The sequence below is a fragment of the Dipodomys merriami genome, unplaced genomic scaffold, assembly GCF_024711535.1.
Source record: "Dipodomys merriami isolate MVZ:Mamm:240054 unplaced genomic scaffold, mDipMer1.0.p SCAF_406, whole genome shotgun sequence".
Taxonomy (NCBI): Eukaryota; Metazoa; Chordata; class Mammalia; order Rodentia; family Heteromyidae; genus Dipodomys; species Dipodomys merriami.
This window is the reverse complement of record NW_027205671.1, coordinates 131,648-153,413: the sequence shown is the minus strand read 5'-3', so window position 1 is coordinate 153,413 and position 21,766 is coordinate 131,648. Positions and strand designations below refer to the sequence as shown.

The 21,766-nt window shown below is 48.7% G+C and overlaps 2 gene segments (V, D, J or C); both read right to left on the bottom strand.

Annotated features, from left to right (window-relative positions):
- The window catches only part of LOC138806718 (immunoglobulin heavy variable 3-74-like), a 134,182-nt gene that overhangs the window by 28,329 nt on the left and 84,087 nt on the right, over positions 1-21,766 (bottom strand).
- LOC138806709 (immunoglobulin heavy variable 3-74-like) lies at positions 7,214-7,791 on the bottom strand. The segment is given in 2 exon segments: positions 7,214-7,614; positions 7,719-7,791. Coding segments are annotated over 2 exon segments (447 nt in total).

Below are 21,766 nucleotides of genomic sequence, written 5' to 3'. Positions count from 1 at the left end.
CTATTGGTTGAAAAGTGTTTCCTGAAAGGTCTTGTTAGGGTAGATCTCCAGCTACAAACACCCTGTGCTCTGTCTCCAGACAGCTCTGCTTATGGGCCTGGACCACGGGTACCTGTCCTGAGCACTGTAGGCACAGCAGTCCCCTTCCTGTCTGTGTCCTGTCCGGTAATGTTCAGGGCATTTGCAAGAGCCACTGGGGCCTGTGAGACGCTGGCTCGACAGAGAACAGTGAGGCTGAACCTCTGGAGGTCTGGAAATGGAGGCACCTGGAGAAAGGCCCTCAGGGCTGGCCTGGGGAGGGCCAGTGTGTGGTCTTCACACCTGTCTGTGTCCCAGTGATCTGCAGTGCTTTACACTACTGGGTGGTGAATTTGATGACGTCTGGGTCATGTTTTCTCTTCTTGGTCTTATGTGTACATTTCCATCATCATTGTTGGACAGCTACATGCACAATCCACCTTAAACTTTGCTTTCCTGGTTTCGTCATGTTTGCCTGAATTGTCCTTGTGCTCTGGATGTTCAGTGAATTCTAGTAGTGAGTGTGCTGACACACTTCCATTAGTGAACAATTCTGTGTTCATGGTCAGCAAGAACTAACTTCTATCATGACAGATACAAGCCTGCAGGCTGCATTTTTTTGTGCTGTCCTGGGGATTGGAACCCAGGGCCTGGACCCAGACCATGAACTGTTGCTGAAGGCAACACTCTACCACTTGAGCCACAGCTTCCCTACTGCCATCTTGGATCATTAGATTTAGCAGCACAGACTTGCCTGCACAGGCTGGCTTCCCACATGAGCTTCAGATGTCAGACCCCGGAATAGCTAGGATCAGAGGCTCCACTTTTCTTTTTAAAGCAGAGCCCAGGATCTCTTCATGAACATTTGGCAAGGAAGCTGAGATGTGAACTTAGAGAAGAAACAGGAAACCACCTGAGACCCTGAGGGGAAGAGGAAAGCCCAGAGGCTGCCAGGAAAGAGCAGCAGCTGCACCTTCCTGATGTCACAGTTCCTGGTGTGTTCCAGGAGAATGGTGCTCACCTGTGAGCTCTGCAGATCCTCCTTCCTGACCCGAGATCAGGTGTGGCTTTGCTGCACTTTACTTCATTCTGACCACAAACCAAGACGGCCAGGGTTCAGGCAGATTCCTGACACTGGGCTCTGGTGTATCATTTCACACTGTCAAGCTTTCCTGATTTTTTTTCCTGGTTCATATGCATTGTGTATTTGTGACAATATCAAATGTATTTTTTGGGGGGGGGATCCGATTGTGGGGCCTGAACTCTGGGCCTGGACACTGTCCCTCAGCTCTTCAACTCAAGGCTAGCGCTCTACCACTTGAGCCACAGCGCCACTTCCGGCTTTTTTCTTTTTGCTTATGTGGTACTGAGGAATCAAACCCAGGTCCTCATGCATGCAAGGCAAGCACTCTACCACTGAGCCACCTTCCCAGCCCCCACGTTTATTGTATATTGTCATAACCTCAAGGAGTCACTACATGTAACAGATTTCTCATAGGTAACCATTGATTTGGTAACTATCGATACATTATTTTCATGTTCTTCAAATTGATTTACCAACCATGTGATTCCTTGTTTCATACAATTTTGTACCCAACTTCCAACTTCCCTCTAATCCCATCCTCCCTCGATCCTTCCTCATTCTCTAGTAAGCAACACTTCCTTTTCTGTTCTGTGCAGTCTATTTCTTCTAGACATAATGTGATACTGGTGTTTCTATGGTTGGTTTATTTCCTTTAAGCTAACTTCCTTTAGGTATATCACAAATGACAGTCTTTCTTCCATTCTGTGGGTTAGTTCTATTCCATTGTCCACACCTATCCCATTTCCTTTTTCTATTCTTCTCTTGTTGGACCTTTACTTTCATCTCAGGACCTTACTAAAATTAAAAATGTTTAAAAAAATCCCCTGAAAACCAGCACAAATCTTTGGAGTGTGCATTCTCAGCAGAAGAACTCCTCCCCACACTCTACCAGAAGACCAACATTTATTTTCTTCCATGTTTGTGATAACAGTCATGCTGACTTATGTGAGATAATATTCCACTAGCATATTTTTTTGTGCTTGAATATTTGTTTATCTTTTTAAGGAACTGTCAATGCAGGATTTTGATCATTATTTTATTGAGTTCTAGACTTAGTTGTTTCCTTGAGACATTTGTTTCCATGATACAATGTGGATAGTAAATCATTTTAGAGACATTATCACTACTATCCTTATGATGAAGCTTTACTCTTTTGCATTATTTCATGTTGCTGAAGAGGTGTTCCCAGCAATCTCTTTGTGCCTTTAGGTCTTTATTTTAGGCTGTTGCTGTCATATGGAGTAGGAGTGCAGTCACAGGAATGAGCGTGTCGTCTACGTTTTAACGTCAGATCTGGCAGCACCACGTTCACTTCTCTCCCTTCCCTGTGTGTCACTGGTGGACATGGATTAAGGGAGTGCTGGTTCTCCCCTCTCATGCATTCAGTGAGCGGTTCTGACCTGCTGTGTGTGCAGAGGGGAAACTCACCTTCCTTGCCCCAGGCTGAGGTGAAACCCAAGAACCTGTCCTTTCTAGGCTCTCCCAGGTCACTTCACAGTTTCCTGAGAGGCTTCTCTGGACTTTCTGAAATGTCACCAACCCTTTCCTCCCTCTGTATGTGCGTGTGTGGGATTATCAGACACAACATCCACACTGAACGTTGGTCAGGTCTCGGTCTTTGCCTTGCACCATATGGATTGTGGCCTTGGCAAGAATGTTGCCACCATGGAATCTGACCTGAGCTTAGAAGGGTCCTCTGCTCCCACAGACTCATCAGTGATGGAAATGACAGTCTTTCCTGCTTTCCTGCTTGAGTGTGTGTGCAGATTATCAGACACGACATCCACATCCAGTGTTGGTTCCGTCTCTGCCTTGTGAGGCTTTACAGACCATCTGTGCTACAGGAGAGGTTCTGTGGCTGTGGTACCATGGAACTGTGTCCTGAGATCGGTTGCTGACTGTAAGGTCCATTCCTGGATGGCGAACAGACCTCGCCAAGTACCTGCGTTACCTAGGCAACTGGGACACCTGGAAGAGGTCACATCTGCATCTGCTGAGGTCACATCTTAATCTGATGTGGCCACACTTTTCTCCCACCTGGTCCCACTTCCCTTTACCTGGACACACCTTTCCACCTCCCTACCCTATATAAGGCCTAACCCGGGGCCAGATGCTCTCTTTTTCCAGCTGCGTGGAGTTTCAGTCTTGCCTGGTCCCAGCAGGTCTTCTGAATAAACCTACCTCTTACCTGAATACCATGTGCATGGTACAGTTCTTACTCGGCTACCTCTTTAAAAAAAAACCTAACATAAATGGCAGCCTGTCTTCAAGCTCTGGCAGCAGCAGCCACCTTAGCACAGGAGAGCACAAAACTCACTTCTGGCCAACCCACTACCATTCGCTCTCCCCACAGACTAAAGGACCTTTTGTCTCATAAATCCCTGTCTTCCCTTTCCCCTTCCCGCCTACAGCTGCTTCATGTTACTTTTATTCAAAACCCTGACTTTTCACTGGAAAGCTGCTCCCCGCTCAATCCAGCCACCTTGCTTCCATCCAATTCTATCCCTCTTTCCCATTCCTGTACAGAGACCTTGGAGGAATTCACACCCCATTTTACAGGTATCTCGGAAACTCCTCTTCCTGACCCAGAAGACACCTGGTACATCGATGGCAGTTCCACATCTACCTCTTCAGGAAGCCGAGTGGCGGGCTATGCCATCGTTAATAACTCTACCATTCTTGAAAGCAGCCCTCTGCCCCCTAGCACTACCTCACAAAAGGCAGAACTTATAGCTTTAACTAGGGCCTTAATTTCAGCCAAGGGACAGAAGTTTAATATTTATACAGACTCAAAATATACCTATCATATTCTCCATTCGCATGCAGCAATCTGGAAGGAGCGTGGCTTCCTGACCACCAAAGGGACTCCAATTACGAATGCCTCACTTATTCTTAAGCAATTAGTAGCGCTCATTCACTGCAGGGGACACCAGACAGGATTGGATGCCATTACAGTTGGCAATTCAAAAGCAGACAAAGCTAGTAGCCCAGAGACAACTCCAGGGACAACTTCCAGCTCCCTTGCTTCTGGTATTGCCTTCAATACAACCCTCTTATAGCCCACAGGGGCTCGAGGATCTTACCCACCAGGGAGCCTCCCAGGAAGCACAGGGATGGTGGTCCCTGGAAGGACGAGTTGTTCTTCCTGAGACACAAGCAGACAGCTTTCTTTCCCAGGTTCACCAGGCACTGCACATGGGATTCAAGCCTCTCTCCCACCTTCTTAAACCTGTAATCCAGTTCCTTAGCCTAACTACCCAACTAAGGCTATTACCCAAGCCTGCCCCACATGTGCTCTTACCTCCTCACAGGGTGGTCTCCGACCAGCTGCATTCCCCACACACCAAGCACGGGGACACACCCCAGGGGAAGATGGCAGATAGACTTCACTCACATGCCCAGATGTAAGCAGCTGAAGTACCTTCTAACTATGGTTGATACCTTTTCAGGATGGATTGAAGCCTATCCCACAATGTCGGAGACTGCTGACACTGTTGCCTTTGTCCTTATTAAAGAAATTATTCCTAGGTTTGGCTTACCCAGGTCACTTCAATCTGACAAGGGGCCTGCTTTCATCTCCAAAGTGACCCAACAGGTGGCATCCTCTCTAAACATCCAGTGGAATCTTCACATTCCTTATGGCCTCAGTCTTCTGGAAAGGTTGAAAGAGCTAATGCATGCCTCAAAACACAACTTACTAAACTTTCTCTAGAGCTCCAGCAATCCTGGCCAGAACTGTTACCCCTGGCGCTTCCCTGCTTAGGTGCTTCTCCCCGCAGCCCTACTTTCCTGAGCCCCTTTGAGTTAATGTATGGAAGGCCTTTTCTCCTAGGTAATTTCCCTACTGACAATGCCAAGCCTCCACTAATAGACTACCTTCCCGTCCTAACCTTTCTTAGGCACATGCTGCGCCAACATGCTGACCAGTGTCTCCCTCAGCCTCATCAAGGCCCCTTTCCCACTCCCCCAATTCTGCCTGGTGATCAAGTGTTTCTCAAGACCCTTAATCCATCTGGTTTGCACCCTAAGTGGACAGGCCCTCACCAGGTTCTGCAGTCAAGCTCAAGGGACAGCCACAGTGGATTCACCTGTCAAGAATAGAAAGGGCTCCTGCTCCTGCCCCGTCTATACCAACACTGACCTCCAGGTACACCTGTTGCCCCCTCGGGCCTACCAAGGTAAGGCTGTCTCGTATCCCTGAAGATCCGGGTGAGTAGCACTGAGCTAACTGCTCTCCTCTCCACACACCTCACTACCTCATCCCTTAGACCACCTCCAAGCCATGGACATCCAATCTTTTCAGTAATATATTTCCTTTTCATCTTTGTCCAGCCCCCTGCCTGAGAAGACTTCCTCCAGACTTCATCTAAGAGACTCGCTTCTTGCAGACATCATGGAAATAGCAGAGCTGAAAGCAGTCAGCTTCTCCTACTACTAGGTCACATCCCAGGCCACCTCTGGTCACATGCCTCCCAGACCTGAGGTCATATCCAGATCCAGTGTGGCCACACCTTTCCCCCACCTGGCCACACCTCTTCCTGTCCCTGGACTAGATAAGTCATGGCCCAGAGGTGGTTACCCCTCTTCCTCCCCCCCTTTCCTTTTTCAGCCATGCTTCTCCACCATGCTTGGTGGGGGCAGCCGTTCAGTCAAATTAACTTCTTTTCCTGCCTGAATAGCGCGTGGTGTTCTTTTCATCGGCTACCTAATAAAACCTAGAATTTCCTAACCACCCCTTTTTTGTGAACCGAACTGACTTGAGATACCATGCGAGATTTTTCACCAATACCATTGCTGGCCTTCACATCCACGTCCACACCACTTCTCTACTCTGGTGAGTGAAACTACTCTCTACGGCTCTCTGTTGCTCAGTCTCTGTCCAGACGTGACACCACGCCAGAGAGCTCCTGCGGCCTTTAGCTGAAAGGCTGGTCACCTCTGAAGCCGAGGACGCTTGGTTTTGGGGGCGTGGCCATTTCTCTCTAGAGGGCTCTGGGGGAAGTCGGGACGCCGCTTCTGCCTGGTCAGCTCTCCTTCACTCACCAGACTGACTCTACATTTAATGGAGTGCTGCAAGTCAATTTTTATGCCATTCTCAGTTTTAAACAGTTTTTGCCACTGCAATGGTAAATGGTCAGAAGTCTGTTTACTTTCAGGTTCTCTTTGTTCTCTCTCTGCCACTCATGTCCAACTTTCCCTATCTCTCCCTTTCTCTTTTCTACATGTTGGCTTGTGCCCTGAAGAGTGCGATGCAGGCTGGGTCCCAGGAAGCCCCCTCTAGATTCCCTCTCAAAGGCTAGCCATTCTAGGTTTAAAAATGGTCAGAGTTTCCATTTGTTCAGGTTTCCATCAATGCCTCATGAAACTCCTCCAGACTTCATCGAAGGACTCAACACCCAAGTGCCAGCTGCTGCCTGCTGCCTTCTCCCAGGGTGGACCACATCTCAGCCTTTTACCCCCACGATGCCCCTTGCCAGCAGGAAGTAGCCAGAGAGAATCTTTGCCCTTTTTCATAATTATCAAAAGGCTGCAATGTAAGGTCCATTCCTGGACAAGGAACAGACCTCGCCCAGTACCTGCGTTACCTAGGCAACTGGGACACCTGGAAGAGGTCACATCTGCATCCAGAGGTCACATCTGACTCTGATGTGGCCACACCTTTCTCCCACCTGATCCCACTTCCCTTTACCTGGACACACCTTTCCCCGCCCCTACCCTGTATAAGGCCTAACCCAGGGCCAAATGTTCTATTTTGCCGGCCGCGTGGAGTGCCAACCTGGCCTGGTCCCAGCAGGTCTTCTGAATAAACCTAACCCTTACCTGAATACCATGTGCATGGTGCAGTTCTTACTCGGCTACCTCTTTTTAAAAAAACCTAACACTGCCTGTTACACCCATGATGAGCTCACTGCCGGTGCTAAGTTGTACTGGACCAATTCTGTCCTGAAGCCAGACCCTGGGACTCACTGTTCTGTCACTCACCTGCCTTGTGTTCAATAGGAAGGAGCTAAGCCTTCTGGGTTCCTTGGCAGGCAGTGCAGGGGAGATACAATCTCGGGTCCTGGGAGCCCTGTGAGGGGTGCAGGCCCAGACCACAGGGCCACTTCCTCATCACACCTGCAGCTGATGCAGGCTCAGCGCCCCCTGCTGGCCTAGGCTGTGTGCACATTTGTGTCTGGGCTCCCAATGGGCTCCTCTCACTGTGTCTCTTGCACAGTAATACAGGGCCGTGTCCTCGGTTCTCAGGCTGTTCATTTGCAGGTACAGCGTGCTTTGACTGTTGTCTCTGGAGATGGTGAACCGGCCCTTCACAGAGTCTGGGTACCATGTGCTACCACCACCTGTATTAATTTCTGCAACCCACTGCAGCCCCTTCCCTGGAGCCTGGCGGACCCAGTGCATGTAGTAACTACTGAAGGTGAATCCGGAGGCTGCACAGGAGAGTCTCAGGGACACCCCAGGCTGCACCAAGCCTCCTCCAGACTCCACCAGCTGCACCTCACACTGCACACCTGCAAACACAGAGGATCCTGGTCAGCAATGGTCACACACATCCACTGTTCCTCCCCCTTGTGTTCATTTGCACACTCAGTATTCCTTGCTCCCCATGAATCACCTTTCAACAGAGCAACAAGGAGAACCCAGCGCAGCCCCAGCTCCATGGTGGTGGTCTGTGCTCAGTCACTGGTGGAATCAGCTCACAGAGCTCAGGTCAGGGATGGGCTGGTTTTCATGGGCAGAGGGACGTCCTATTTGCATGTCCTCTGCTATAAAGCAGCTCTGGGGGGGAAGTCTAGAGATTGGGCTCCCAGAGCAGAGGTGACTGTGCTGGAGGAGTTTGGTGACAATGGTCACCTTGGAGACATCATGATGCACTGACCATGTGCTGTGGTTCACACTGTACCTGCAGCTCCTTGGGAGCCTGAGGCAGAGTGTGAGGACATTGAGAGCTGTCTGGGGTGCAGAGAGACATACATGTCCTCTCATTCTGAAATTGTTTTTGTACATCTCATTGTTGCAACGTGTCCACCTGGATCCCTATTTAAATGATTTTCTTCCTGCCACTCCACAAATTATACCAACATCAATTACAGTGAAAGCAGGGGTTGTACCGTGGGGGAGGGACATACAAAGCAACAAAAAATCATCTTATAAATGTGTTAGAAACAATCAAAAGAAAGAAAATCATTTGAATCTTTATCTTGGGGTTCACTTTGCCTAACATCAACTTGTCTGACAGTTTCTGTTTGTCTTAGACATATACTAGTTATTGGAAATAACACATAATGTGATACTGGTGTTTCTATGGTTGGCTTATTTCCTTTAATCTAACTCTCTTTAGATCTATCACAAATGACAGTCTCTCTTCCAGTCTGTGGGTTAGTTCTATTCCATTGTCCACACCTTTCCCATTTCCTTTATCTGTTCTTCCCTTGTTGGACCTTTACTTTAATCTCAGCCTTCCTCTGCCACGTTCTCCCTAGGATGTCCTGTGCTCCATGCTCCACTGCCCTGTCCCTAATTCCTAATTGAGAAACATCAGAATGGCCTTTGCCATGCATCTTGTCAACTTCCTGTTCAGAACACGTAGCTATGAGCAGCTCAGCTCACAACAATGTTTGGGCAGTGAGGATCAGGATATATAAAGTTGTCCCACAGAATTATGGTGCAGATGAAACATTCCTAATATTAGTGACCTTGTGATTGTTGTAATATCATAGCATCACACACCTTGGCATGTTCATGTAGATGATGGTAGCTAGCCTAAGCTGCTGCTAGTTGCCTAAAATCTAGTAATACATTGATGTACAGTTTACATTTGATATGATAGTAAATGTGTTTCCTTATATTCTTGAATTCTGTATATCGTGAAACACTTTATGTTTCATTATGTCTCAATATTTCTGGAAGATTTGTTGGCAGCATTTTCCATTAGGCTTCAGTGGATTTGTGTTTTTCATCTCTAGCTTTCCTCAGATCTGATCTTGGAGATCATGGCAAAGTCAGTTTCCCCAATGTATTATTCTCCGTGCTTTGTTGAATTGAAGTCTCCCTATGTTTAAGTAAACCTCACCGTGGAAAGCAGAACATCTGATCCAGACAGTCAAGGATGACTACAGACACAGACATGGAGAAGTCCCTGGGAGACTGTCAGGGGATGAGCAGAAGTAGGGTAGACACAGAGGAGAGCTGGGGCAGGAAGAGCAGAGGCAGGGCCAATTCATTTATTTACCAATTAATTAATTTAGTTACTATTATAAAGGACATACGTTAACAGGTACTGGTTATTATTCAATAGGTATATGCATTGTTAAATGACTAACAGTCTAAGTAGACACATGCTCTAAAGTATTGATGATTTTGTTTTAGTGAAATCTTTCCTTTCTTCATCTTTTTACAATGATTAGTGTTGTGCTATGAGATACCAGCTCCTCCTGATGGGTTTTCACATCCAAATGAGGACCCAAGACACCACAGTCTCCACATGGACAGAGTAATGGATGTCTCCTGGTGAGATGAATGATTTGTCTCATCATCCACAAAAACGGTCCAGGGGAAAACCTCAGAACTCAGAAGTCTTCTTCCTAAAGCCTGTAGAGTGCACACACACACGTTTTTGTTCAGGAAGTGAAGCTTGCTCTTCTCTGATCAGGATGTAATGGAGAAATAAACAAGGACCGGTTTGAGCAGGTGGGGGGCGTCCGGGATGCAGGGAGCTCAGTCAGATTGCTGTGAGATCACCTGGCCTAGCCCCTCGTGCCCATGATGTGCGTGCACAGTGACAGTGCTCATGACGGAGCCACAGGGACCCGGCCTCCATCCCAGATGGGACATCCACAGGACTCCAGAGCCATCGTGATGGAGGAAACCCCAGGACAGATGGGGCCCAGCAAGGGCAGTTTACATGCACATGGCCTGTTGTCTGTCCACTCCCACCCAGACTCATCTTGTCCACTTCCACGTCCCCTGGAGGACAGCAAGAGGGCCTGGTCAGGGGAGACTGAGGAGTCCACCACATTTCCAGGGTGCCATGGGCTGAGCTCCAGGGGTATGACCAACCCTGCGTTTTATGACTTGGTCCCCAAGTACATTTGGTGGCTGGACAAAGAGAAAAGCAGAATGAGAATATGAGAGTCACTAAGGAAGAAAGTAAATGATTGTAGCAATTCTGTTAGGTCAGTTCCTAATCCCTGAGCAGTGCTAGAAGTGGCGGGTGGAGGGCAGGATTTGAGGCCTGTTAAGAGTCATAGGTCAATGGGCTGTGCGCTCTGTCTCTCTCTCCCTCCCTCTCCCTTTCTCTCTTTCTGTCTGTCTGTCTCTCTCTCTCTCTCTGTACTGTGTTGAACTCAGGGCTAGTATTTATGCACACACATGCATTTCAGCCCTTTCTGCATCTTTTCTGATGTTTTTTATTTTCTGGTTGTGTGCTGTGTTTTGCCTGGGGCAGGTTCCAGACAGTGATTCCACACTTGCCTTCTGTGTAGCTGGAATCACAGGAAACAGCTGCCACATGCAGCTTATTGATTGAGATGAGGTCCTCAAAATCATTTTTCTCTCCTCCTCCCAAGTCTCTAGGATTACAGACACCAGTCACCATGCCAGGCGGTTGGTTTCCCTTTTGTTCACAGAACAAATTCCAACTCTGTGAATCCTGGGATCTTTGTCCTGAGTCTCATGGGGTCACCAGGGTCCCTGAGTTTCTTCAGGATCAAATACTGGTCACCACTGCAGAGCCATTTTTGCTTCCACCGTGATACTCTGTTCATTCTTAACAGTCCCAGCAAAGGACTGGAGACACCACAGAGGAGTGCGGGTCATGAACTCAGGAGAGATGCTGTCACACTGTGGACACAGAGGCAGGGCAGACAGCAGGAGAGCAGCCCTGGGCTCTGTGTGCAGCTGCTCCTGAGCTGACCCGGCTCCAAGCTGTGCCGAGCGCCCCCTGCCGGTGCTGAACGCCCTGCAGGGAGGTTTGTGTCTGGCCCACACTGGATTTCCTGCACTGTGTGTCTAGCACAGTAATAGACGGCCGTGTTCTCCACTCTCAGGCTGTTCATCTGCAGGTAAAGTGTGCTCTTGCTGTTGTCTCTGGAGATGGTGAAGCGGCCCTTCACAGAGTCTGGGTAGTTTGTGCTACCACCACCTTGATTAATTTCTCCAAGCCACTCCAGCCCCTTCCCTGGAGCCTGGCAGATCCAGCTCATCCAGTAACCACTAAAGTCAAATCCGGAGGCTGCACAGGAGAGTCTCAGGGACCCCCCAGGCTACACCAAGCCTCCCCCAGACTCCACCAGCCGAACCTCACACTGCACACCTGCAAACACAGAGAATCCTGGTCAGCAATGGTCACACACATCCACTGTTCCTCCCATTCATGTCCATTTGCACACTCAGTATCCCTTGCTCCCCATGAATCACCTTTCAACAGAGCAACAAGGAGAACCCAGCGCAGCCCCAGCTCCATGGTGGTGGTCTGTGCTCAGTCACTGGTGGAATCAGCTCACAGAGCTCAGGTCAGGGATGGGCTGGTTTTCATGGGCAGAGGGACGTCCTATTTGCATGTCCTCTGCTATAAAGCAGCTCTGGGGGGAAGTCTAGAGATTGGGCTCCCAGAGCAGAGGTGACTGTGCTGGAGGAGTTTGGTGACAATGGTCACCTTGGAGACATCATGACGCACTGACCATGTGCTGTGGTTCACACTGTACCTGCAGCTCCTTGGGAGCCTGAGGCAGAGTGTGAGGACATTGAGAGCTGTCTGGGGTGCAGAGGGACACACACATCCTCTCACTTTAACATTGTTCTTGTACAGCTCATTGTTGCAACGTGTCCACCTGGATCCCTATTTAAAAATTTTTTTTCCCTTCCCCTCCACAAATTATACCAACACCAAATACAGTGAAAGCAGGGGTTATACTGTGGGGGAGGGACATACAAAGCAACAAAAAATCATCTTATAATTATGTTAGAAACAATCGCAATAAAAAAATTTGAATCCTTATCTTGGAGTTCATTTCGTCTAGCATCAAATTCTCTGACAGTTTCTGTTTGTCTTAGACATGTACTAGTTATTGAAAATAAGACATAACGTGATATACTGGTGTTTCTATGGTTGGTTTATTTCCTTTAATCTAACTCTCTTTAGATCTATCACAAATGATAGTCTCTCTTCCATTCTGTGGATTAGTTCTATTGCATTGTCCACATCTTTCCCATTTTCTTTATCTGTTCTTCTCTTGTTGGACCTTTACTTTAATCTCAGCCCTCCTCTGCTACATTCTCCCCAGGATGTCCTGTGTTCTACTCTCCACTGCCCTATCTGAGAAACATCAGAATGGCCTTTGCCATGCATCTTGCCAACTTCCCATTCAGAACATGTAGCTATGGGCAGCTCAGCTCACAACAATGTTTGGGCAGTGATGATCAGGATATATAAAGTTGTCCCACAGGTTTATGTTGCAGATAAAACATTCCTATTATTAGTGACCTTGTGATTGTTGTAATATCATAGCATCACACACCTTGGCATGTTCACGTGGATGATGGTAGCTAGCCTAAGCTGCTGCTAGTTGCCTAAAATCTAGTAATACATTGATGTACATTTTACATTTGATATGATAGTAAATGTGTTTCCTAATATTCTTGAATTCTGAATGTCTGCATATATGTTTCATTTTGTATCAATGTTTCTGGGAGATTTGTTGGCAGCATTTTCCGTTAGGCTTGGGTGGATTTGTGTTTTTCATCTCTAGCTTTCCTCAGATCTGATCTTGGAGATCATGGCAAAGTCAGTTTCCCCAATGTGTTATTCTCTGTGCTTTGTTGAAGTGAAGTCTCCCTATGTTTAAGTAAACCTCACAGTGGAAAGCAGAACATCTGATCCAGACAGTCAAGGATGACTACAGACACAGACATGGAGAAGTCCCTGGGAGACTGTCAGGGGATGAGCAGAAGTAGGGCAGACACAGAGGAGAGCTGGGGCAGGAAGAGCAGAGGCAGGGCCAATGCATTTGTTTACCAATTAATTAATTTAGTTATTATTATAAAGGACATACGTTAACAGGTACTGGTTATTATTCAATATTGATATACATTGTTAAATGGGTAATAGTCTAAGTGGACACATGCTCTAAAGTATTGATGATTTTGTTTTGGTGAAATCTTTCCTTTCTTTATCTTTTTACAATGATTAGTGCTGTGCTACAAGATACCAGCTCCTCCTGATGAGTTTTCACATCCAAATGAGGACCCAAGACACCACAGTCTCCACATGGACAGAGTAATGGATGTCTCCTCATGAAATAAATGATTTGTCTCATCATCTACAAAAACTGTCCAGGGGAAACCTCAGGACTTAGAAGTCTTCTTCCTAAAGCCTGTAGAGTGCACACACAGGTTCTTGTTCAGGAAGTGAAGCTTGCTCTTTTCTGATCAGGATGTAATGGAGAAATAAACAAGGACCTGTTTGAGCAGGTGGGGGGCGTCTGGGATGCAGGGAGCTCAGTCAGATTGCTGTGAGGTCACCTGGCCCAGCCCCTCGTGCCCACGATGCGCGTGCACAGTGACAGTGCTCATGATGGAGCCACAGGGACCCGGCCTCTATCCCAGACGGGACATCCACAGGACTCCAGAGCCATCGTGATGGAGGAAACCCAGGAGAGACGGGGCCCAGCAAGGTCAGTCTACATGCACATGGCCTGTTGTCTGTCCAGTCCAACCCAGTCTCCTCATGTCCACTTCCACATCCCCATGGATGACAGCAAGAGGGCCTGGTCAGGGGACACTGTGGAGTCCACCAACCTTTCCCAGGGTGCCATGGGCAGTGGTATGGCCGACCCCTGTGTTTTATGACTTGGGTTCCCAAGTACATTTGGTGGCTGGACAAAGAGAAAAGCAGAATGAGAGTATGAGAATCCCTGAGTCAGAAAGTGAATGAATGGAGCAATTCTGTTAGGTCAGTTCTGAACCCCTGAGCAGTGCTAGAGGTGGAGGGAGGAGGGCAGCATTTGAGGCCTGTTAAGGGTCATGGGTCAATGGGCTGTGGGCTTTTTCTCTCTCTTTCTCTCTTCCTCCCTCTCCCTTTCTCTCTCTTTGTCTCTCTGTCTCTGTCTTTCTCTGTCTCTCTGTCTCTCTCTGTCTCTCTGTCACTCTCTGTACTGTTTTGAACTCAGGGGTACTATTTTAGGCACACACATGCATTTCAGCCCTTTCTGCATCTTTTCTGATGTGATTTATTTGCTGTGCTGTGTTTTTGCCTGGGGCAGGTTGCAGACAGTGATTCCACACTTGCCTCCTGTGTAGCTGGAATCACAGGAAACAGCTGCCACATGTAACTTACTGATGAGATGGGTTCTCATTAAGGTTTTGCCCATTTGGCCTCCACAAATACTCATTTTTCTCTCCTCCTCCCAAGTCTCTAGGATTACAGACACCAGTCACCATGCCAGGCGGTTTCCCTCTTGTTCACAGAACAAATTCCAACTCTGTGAATCCTGGGATCTTTGTCCTGAATCTCATGGAGTTACCAGGGTCCCTGAGTTTCTTCTGGTCACCACTGCAGAGCCATTTTTGCTTCCACCGTGATACTCTGTTCATTCTTAACAGTCCCAGCAGAGGACTGGACCATCACAGAGGAATGCAGGTCATAAACTGCCAAGCCTACTCCAGTGGAGTCTGCTTAGCATGGGAAACCAGCTTTCAGACCTGAGAATGAGGCTTCACAGAGACCTGTCTCTGAGAATGGGACTTCCCCGAAGTCTACCTCAGAGAATGCGGCTTCAAAGAGACCTAGCTCTGAGAATGGGACTTCACCGAAGTCTACCTCAGAGAATGGGGCTTCAAAGAGACCTACCTCCTGGAAAGGCTGGCAAACCCCTGGGAAAGATGTGTTTCTGTTTTTGTTTTTCTTTTCTTCACTGTATAAGAGCGCCTATTAATCTTTTATTGTTTCTGCTGCTCATTGTACTTACTCATGCTCAATGTTCCCTTATTCAAAGCTCTTTCTTAAGAGTGTTGATGACTCCAACATCTGATGAGTGTCTTAAAAATATGACTAACTCACCAGAGTTAAATGCTACCCTGGAAGCCCCTCTTATGGAGGCTAGTAGACAAGTCATAAGTAAATATAAAAGTATTGGGGGTTTCACGATGTCAATTCAGCAGAAGGAACTGTTTGTAAGAGATTTACAAGAAGCTGTAGGCCCTGCTAGAACAGAAAGAATGTATGGCAATTGCTGAGATAACTACTTAGGAGAAAGAACTTCCTGTAACTCTCTTTCATTTACTAAGAGACTTGCTAGATCTAGGCCTCTGTGGCACCTTCTATTAAAGAAGGAACAGGAAAGATCTTAATGGGACAGTTAAGGCCTCTATAAAAAAAGGTAATGGTTAATTGGTAATAAACAAAAGAAGCCCATTGTATTTCTTAGAAATAGAGATAAGCCTATCAGGTGACCAGCTGGTGACCACCCAAGAGTGAAGCCCTGCAGCAAGATTGTGTAACCTTTTGCCCTTTCTTATGGAGACTTTTTGCTACAAAAGTTTGTTATCCTCTGCATTAAATCGCACTCAGCATCCACTCCTCTTGTGTGTGGGTTGTCTGTTTGCCATCTCCCCATCCTATTCCAGATCCTCCACTAGGGATCCTCAGTCGTCCCAACAGAGCCGGTCCGCGGCAATAAACTGAGAGATGCTGTCACACTGTGGACACAGAGGCAGGGCAGACAGCAGGAGAGCAGCCCTGGGCTCTGTGTGCAGCTGCTCCTGAGCTGACCCGGCTCCAAGCTGTGCCCAGCGCCCCCTGCTGGTGCTGAGCTCCCTGCAGGGAGGTTTGTGTCTGGCCCACACTGGATTTCCTGCACTGTGTGTCTAGCACAGTAATAGACGGCCGTGTCCTCCACTCTCAGGCTGTTCATCTGCAGGTAAAGTGTGCTCTTGCTGTTGTCTCTGGAGATGGTGAAGCGGCCCTTCACAGAGTCTGCATACTCTGTGTCACTACTATCATCGCTGATGTATGAGAGCCACTCAGGCCTCTTCCCTGGAGCCTGGCGGATCCAGCTCATGTAGTAACTACTGAAGTCGAATCCGGAGGCTGCACAGGAGAGTCTCAGGGACCCCCCAGGCTGCACCAAGCCTCCCCCAGACTCCACCAGCTGCACCTCACACTGCACACCTGCAAACACAGAGAAACCTGGTCAGCAATGGTCACACACATCCACTGTTCCTCCCACTCATGTCCATTTGCACACTCAGTATCCCTTGCTCCCCATGAATCACCTTTCAACAGAGCAACAAGGAGAACCCAGTGCAGCCCCAGCTCCATGGTGGTGGTCTGTGCTCAGTCACTGGTGGAATCAGCTCACAGAGCTGAGGTCAGGGCTGGGCTGGTTTTCATGGGCAGAGGGACGTCCTATTTGCATGTCTTCTGCTATAAAGCAGCTCTGGGGGGAAGTCTAGAGATTGGGCTCCCAGAGCAGAGGTGACTGTGCTGGAGGAGTTTGGTGACAATGGTCACCTTGGAGACATCATGATGCACTGACAACGTGCTGTGGTTCACACTGTACTTGCAGGTCCTTGTGAGCCTGAGGCAGAGTGTGAGGACACTGAGAGCTGTCTGGGGTGCAGAGGGACATACATGTCCTCTCACTCTGCCATTGTGCCTGGTGATCATCTGTCAGCATTTCTGATCACACAAAACACAAAGTGCAACACGCCTGTGACCTCCTTGTGCACACGCAAGAGTGTAAAACAATGGTGAATGTGTTTCCACACTGGCAGTGTCTCACGTGGTATGAACTCAATGCCTGGTGTGGGCCTGCACAGCCAAGGAGGGCCCACAGTTCCTGGTGTGTTCCAGGAGAATGGTGCTCATCTGTGAGCTCACAGAGCCTCCTTCCTGAGCTGAGATCAGGTGTGGCTTTGCCCCAATTTACTTCTTTCTGACCACCAACCAGGATGGCCAGGGTTCAGGCAGAGGCTTGATAGAGGGCTCTGGTGTATCATTTGTTATAATCTATTTTTCTCATTCATATGTATTGTGTATTTGGGACGAAATCATGTGTATTGTGAACTTGTAATAACCTCAGTGAATCACATACAGAGTTAAACATAGGTAAATGAGTATTTGGTAACTATCAACAAGTGACTTGTGCCTTCTTCAAATTGTTTTATCAACCATTTGGCAGTTTCCTTGCTTCTGTCTTTCAAGTCATTAGTTTCAGTGATTCCTAGTGCTGGACAAGATGGTGAGCTGAAGGTGAACAACACTTTTGTCCATGAACAAGAATCCACTGACACAAAGCTGAGAGATTCTGAGGAAGAGAGGAAAGGAGAAGTGACAGGGAGTTCCTGGGGACCCAGGACATGGCAGAGAAGCAGTCAGGGTGGAGAAACTGTGGCACTGAGCTCTGACCTGTGTGCAGCTCTCCTGCTGGGGAAGAGCAGCTGAGCCATCAGCAGGAACCATCAGGTGTGCTCACAGAGGGACTGCCAGCTCTGCCGTGGGACACATGGCTGAGGTCCTGTTAACTAGCAAAAACCATGAAATGAAGGAAACGAAAGAAAATCATCAACCCTGGTGTTGGGGGCATGGCTCAGTTTTTAGGCGGTTAGTCAATGAGAGAAAGCATCAGGTTCTGACTTTGACTCCTAGTCATGGATACAAAAGGGAAAAGAAAATTGAGGCCTGACTCAAATGGTAGAGAACCAGCCTTGAGTGAGAAAGCAGAGGGAGAGTGCAAGGTCCCTGTTTGTGCAAAAGTGCACAATAAAAATGTTATAAAACATGAGAGATACCGTGTGTTGGGGGCCAAGCCGAGTCATGTAAAGCAGGCAGGCTGACAGTGAGAATGTAAATAAGAACGTGACTGGAAGTTATACCACGGGCCATGAGCACAGAAACACTAGAAATGCCATAGATTCCAAACTCCAGTAATGTCCAGTGGCATATTTGCTTCTTATCTTCAGTTGCTGTTGCATTGTTTACATCAGCCAGCCAGGAGATTAACCCAGGTGTCCATGAGAGAAGGAATGGAGAAAGGAAATGTGGTGTCTTTGCAAAACAGGAGATTGTTCATCCATGGAAGGGAGGAAGTCCTGGCATTTGTGACAACATAGATGACTCTGGGGAGTTCACATAAAGTGTGGTAATGCAGCTCAGAAAGACAAAGGAGGGCTTTTGACACCTGTGTGGTCTGTATTTGTGAAAACCTGTAAGTCAGCAGACCGCAAGCTTCCTCACTGTCAAAGAATGGAACCTGTGCGTGTGTACCATCCTTAGCCCTGCGTTGACAATGGTTCCACAGCATTGTGTGCATTGTCACGTTGCAATCTAAGTGTGAATGTGCATCATTTTAATTGTCAATGTTACGTCACGGAAATAGAAATAATTACAAAACTTTCTGACCTTGAGAACTTTTAGCAAAGTTGTGAGAAGGACACCAAATGTCACCATCTCAGCAGGAGCAGCGGCACCATCGCCGTCCTTCCCTCCTTCCCAGAACCCGACGCTCTCGGGGGCTTGGTCATCTGGAGCATGTGGGCTGAGCCCTCTCCTGAGCAGGGCCTAGACACCAGCAGCCCCTCCACAAGGTGAGCCTTAACTTTCCTGATGCTCTTCCTGATCTGTTATTTGAACTGACACTAAACAGTGTGGGCAGCCTGTCAGGTTTACTGCATGTATCTCTTGTATATTGTTTAGATCCTGTTAAACAGTTATATCCTCTCCCATTTATCAATTCTTAATGGTGTTTTGTCTGGGCTCTGGAATGTTCAGTCCAGAGTGGTCATTTATGTCCACACATGTTGCAATATGCAGTGCCTGGGGACAGGACAGTAATGGACACAGGTCTGGAATCAGGTTTGGGATGCCTGGGGCTTCTGAAGCCTTCCACCAGCTTCAGGTGTCCTGGGGCCATTTTACAAGGTATTTATTGAGTAGGGTGCAGGGCGTACCTCAGAGAGTGAGTCACTAGCACCAACCACGTGGTATAATCCCATGCCAGTGATAATGGCCTCTTTATCTTAAGAGGACAATGTAAGCAGTAATTGAGTCTTCTCTATCCCAAGGTGCCAGAAAGCCTGGTGTGAAATTAGCCTACACCAGCATAGAAATCTGCATTCCTATCAAGTCAAGACTGAGTGACCTTTTCAGGAAAGTCTCAGTGCTCTGAGGGTTCATGTGGGAGGTGGCAATGCGTCCTCCCTATCCTTTTAGGTCTCAGAGCTTGAGTTTTGGGAGCTCTCACGACATAGCAATGACATTATATGCCCTTAATATTGAAATTCCACTTCTGTGTGCAATCCTTCAGTAGCAGATAAACATTGGAAAGACCCACATAATTCAATCTTCATGTTAGCCAATATGGTGGAAGGATGACACTGATAATGCCTGGAAGCCTGGAACTGTCAAACTACAGGGTGGTGAGTTTGCTGGTGCGTCCAAAGGCTCAGTGGACGTCTGCCTACCAGCCCGGAAATTAAAGCCCAGAAATGAACAGACAATCACCCAACGTCCAGGAGGCTGTGCAGGGATCTTCAGGAGGATGAGGAAATCTATGGGCTCAGGGAGAACAGGGAGAACCAGGTTGACACCCATTCACCCTGGGGTAAATAGGCAAGTTTTCTCAAGAAGGAGGAGCTTATAGGAGAATGGAGAGGAAATCAACAGGAAGAATCTGTACCCATGGTGGTGGTATTCACACTGCTGGTGTCTGTGTGTGGACTCCTATGCTGGGTAAACTGTTGTATGGAAATGTGGTGTGATATGTAACAACTCAGAGTTGAGCTGGAGGAAGGCTTTGCCATCCTGGAGGCCAAAATCTGAGTTCCACAGCTTGGTGTCTTTACTGTGGTCTCTGCGGTCACCGTGGCTGTGGCACACACGGGCACCAGGACCCCAGGCCAGCAGAGCACTGCACCCCTCCTGCTCCACACACACTCATCAGGTACCTGGAGGGTGCTGTCTCCTGGTGAGGAGAAGGGTTTGTGTACTGTCCAAATGATTCCACAGGATGAAACCTTCACAGGTGGGAGACGCCTGTCCTAAGCCATGGAGTTCAGACAAAAAACCTTCCTCAAGAAATGAGCCTTGTTCCTTCCTGGTAATGGTGTGGTGAGGGAACAGGGCGAGATTTGTCTTTTTCTCAGAGATGGGAGTGTGAGAGGAGGGTGAGGAACAGCACCACAGGGGCCAGGATTTGGGGCAGAGGCCTCGGGAGGCAGCTCTGCTCAGCACAAGGTTCAGGGTGAGCAGCAGTGCCCGGACAGTGCACAACGCCAGGACTCACGGACACCTGCCCTCGGTCCTGGACCTCCCAGCACAAACAGGCAGCCCATGTGTCCATTTCCCCAGAGCCGTGGATGGTGGAGTTGAAATCATGTATTCAGAGTGGACAAGGCTGAGCTCTGCATCTCCATCCCACGACTCCTGTTCAGCCTCCCTCCAGACCTGACATCCACCTCCATTCCCACAGGAGGCCTGCTGAGAGGCAGCAGGAGAGGGTTGATGCACGCAGGCTGAGACGTGGCACCGGCACGTTCCCCAGGTCTGCAGAAGCCCCGGCCAGAGCAACACCTGACACCAGGTCCTCACCTGACCTGGGGTTCAGTCCACACACTTACAACGGCCATTTCGGGCTGAAGAGAGAAGAGACACATGGAACAGAGTCTTTGAGCAGGAAAATGAGTCCACTGACACTACCCCATTGTCCAGTCGTGAGCTGGATGTGCACAGGCGGGAATGGGAGAAAGGGAAGGTTTGCTAGCTCCAGGGGTGGTGGTCTGGCTTCTCCTCACAGGATTTGGAAGTACTGGGTTAGAACTCAGGCCTGTGCTCGTTGGGCCGTCGTGCCGTGACTGGCCATGCCTCTCATTTTGCTGTCAGCTGTTATTCGGGCAGAGCCTTGGTGTTGACTGAGGCTGGGCTTGGAGCTCAAACGCTGTGTCCATAGCTCTGGTGTAGCTGGGGGCCCTGCGGACGTGGGCTGTCACCCCCAGCTCCTTGACTGAGATTCAGCCTGGCTAGTGTTTTCACTGGCTGGATTCAAACTACAATCCTCCCATCCCCACTTCCCACACAGCCTGGATTGCAGGGAGGACCTGTGCGTAGCCATGTCCCTCATGTTTTCAACGGGAATTTCAGAGCCTCCTCAGCAGGGAATCCCAGAGTGTCTCCCCAGGTCTGATGGGAAAGTGATCGTCAGGTCCCCTGGCCTTCCTCAGTCCTGGGGACCACGGCTGGTGTCGTTGCCGTTTCCAGGGTGATGCCCTGGTCTCATTGATGTGGGAGCATGCTTTATTGTTTGAAGATCATAACAACATGATCACATTGTGAACTCAGAGACACCACGGAGTGGCAGCCCCCCAGATCCAGAGGGGATCCCTGGCAGTCAGCTGGACAGAGGGCAGCCAGACGTCGACACCAGCCCTGGGCTGCACGCTGTGTTCTGGATGGACTCTGGGCTCGGGCGTGCTGGGCGTCCTTGTGGGTCCCGTGCGTCCCTGTGGCAGGCTTGTGTCAGGGCTCACACACGGTCTCCTGACTGTGTCCTACACAGTAGTGCAAGGCTGTGTCCTCCATGGTCACGGAGCTCAGCTGCAGGGAGCACTGGTCCTTGGAGGTGTGCACTGGCATGTGACTCTGCTCTGGAGGCTCGGGCTGTACGCGCT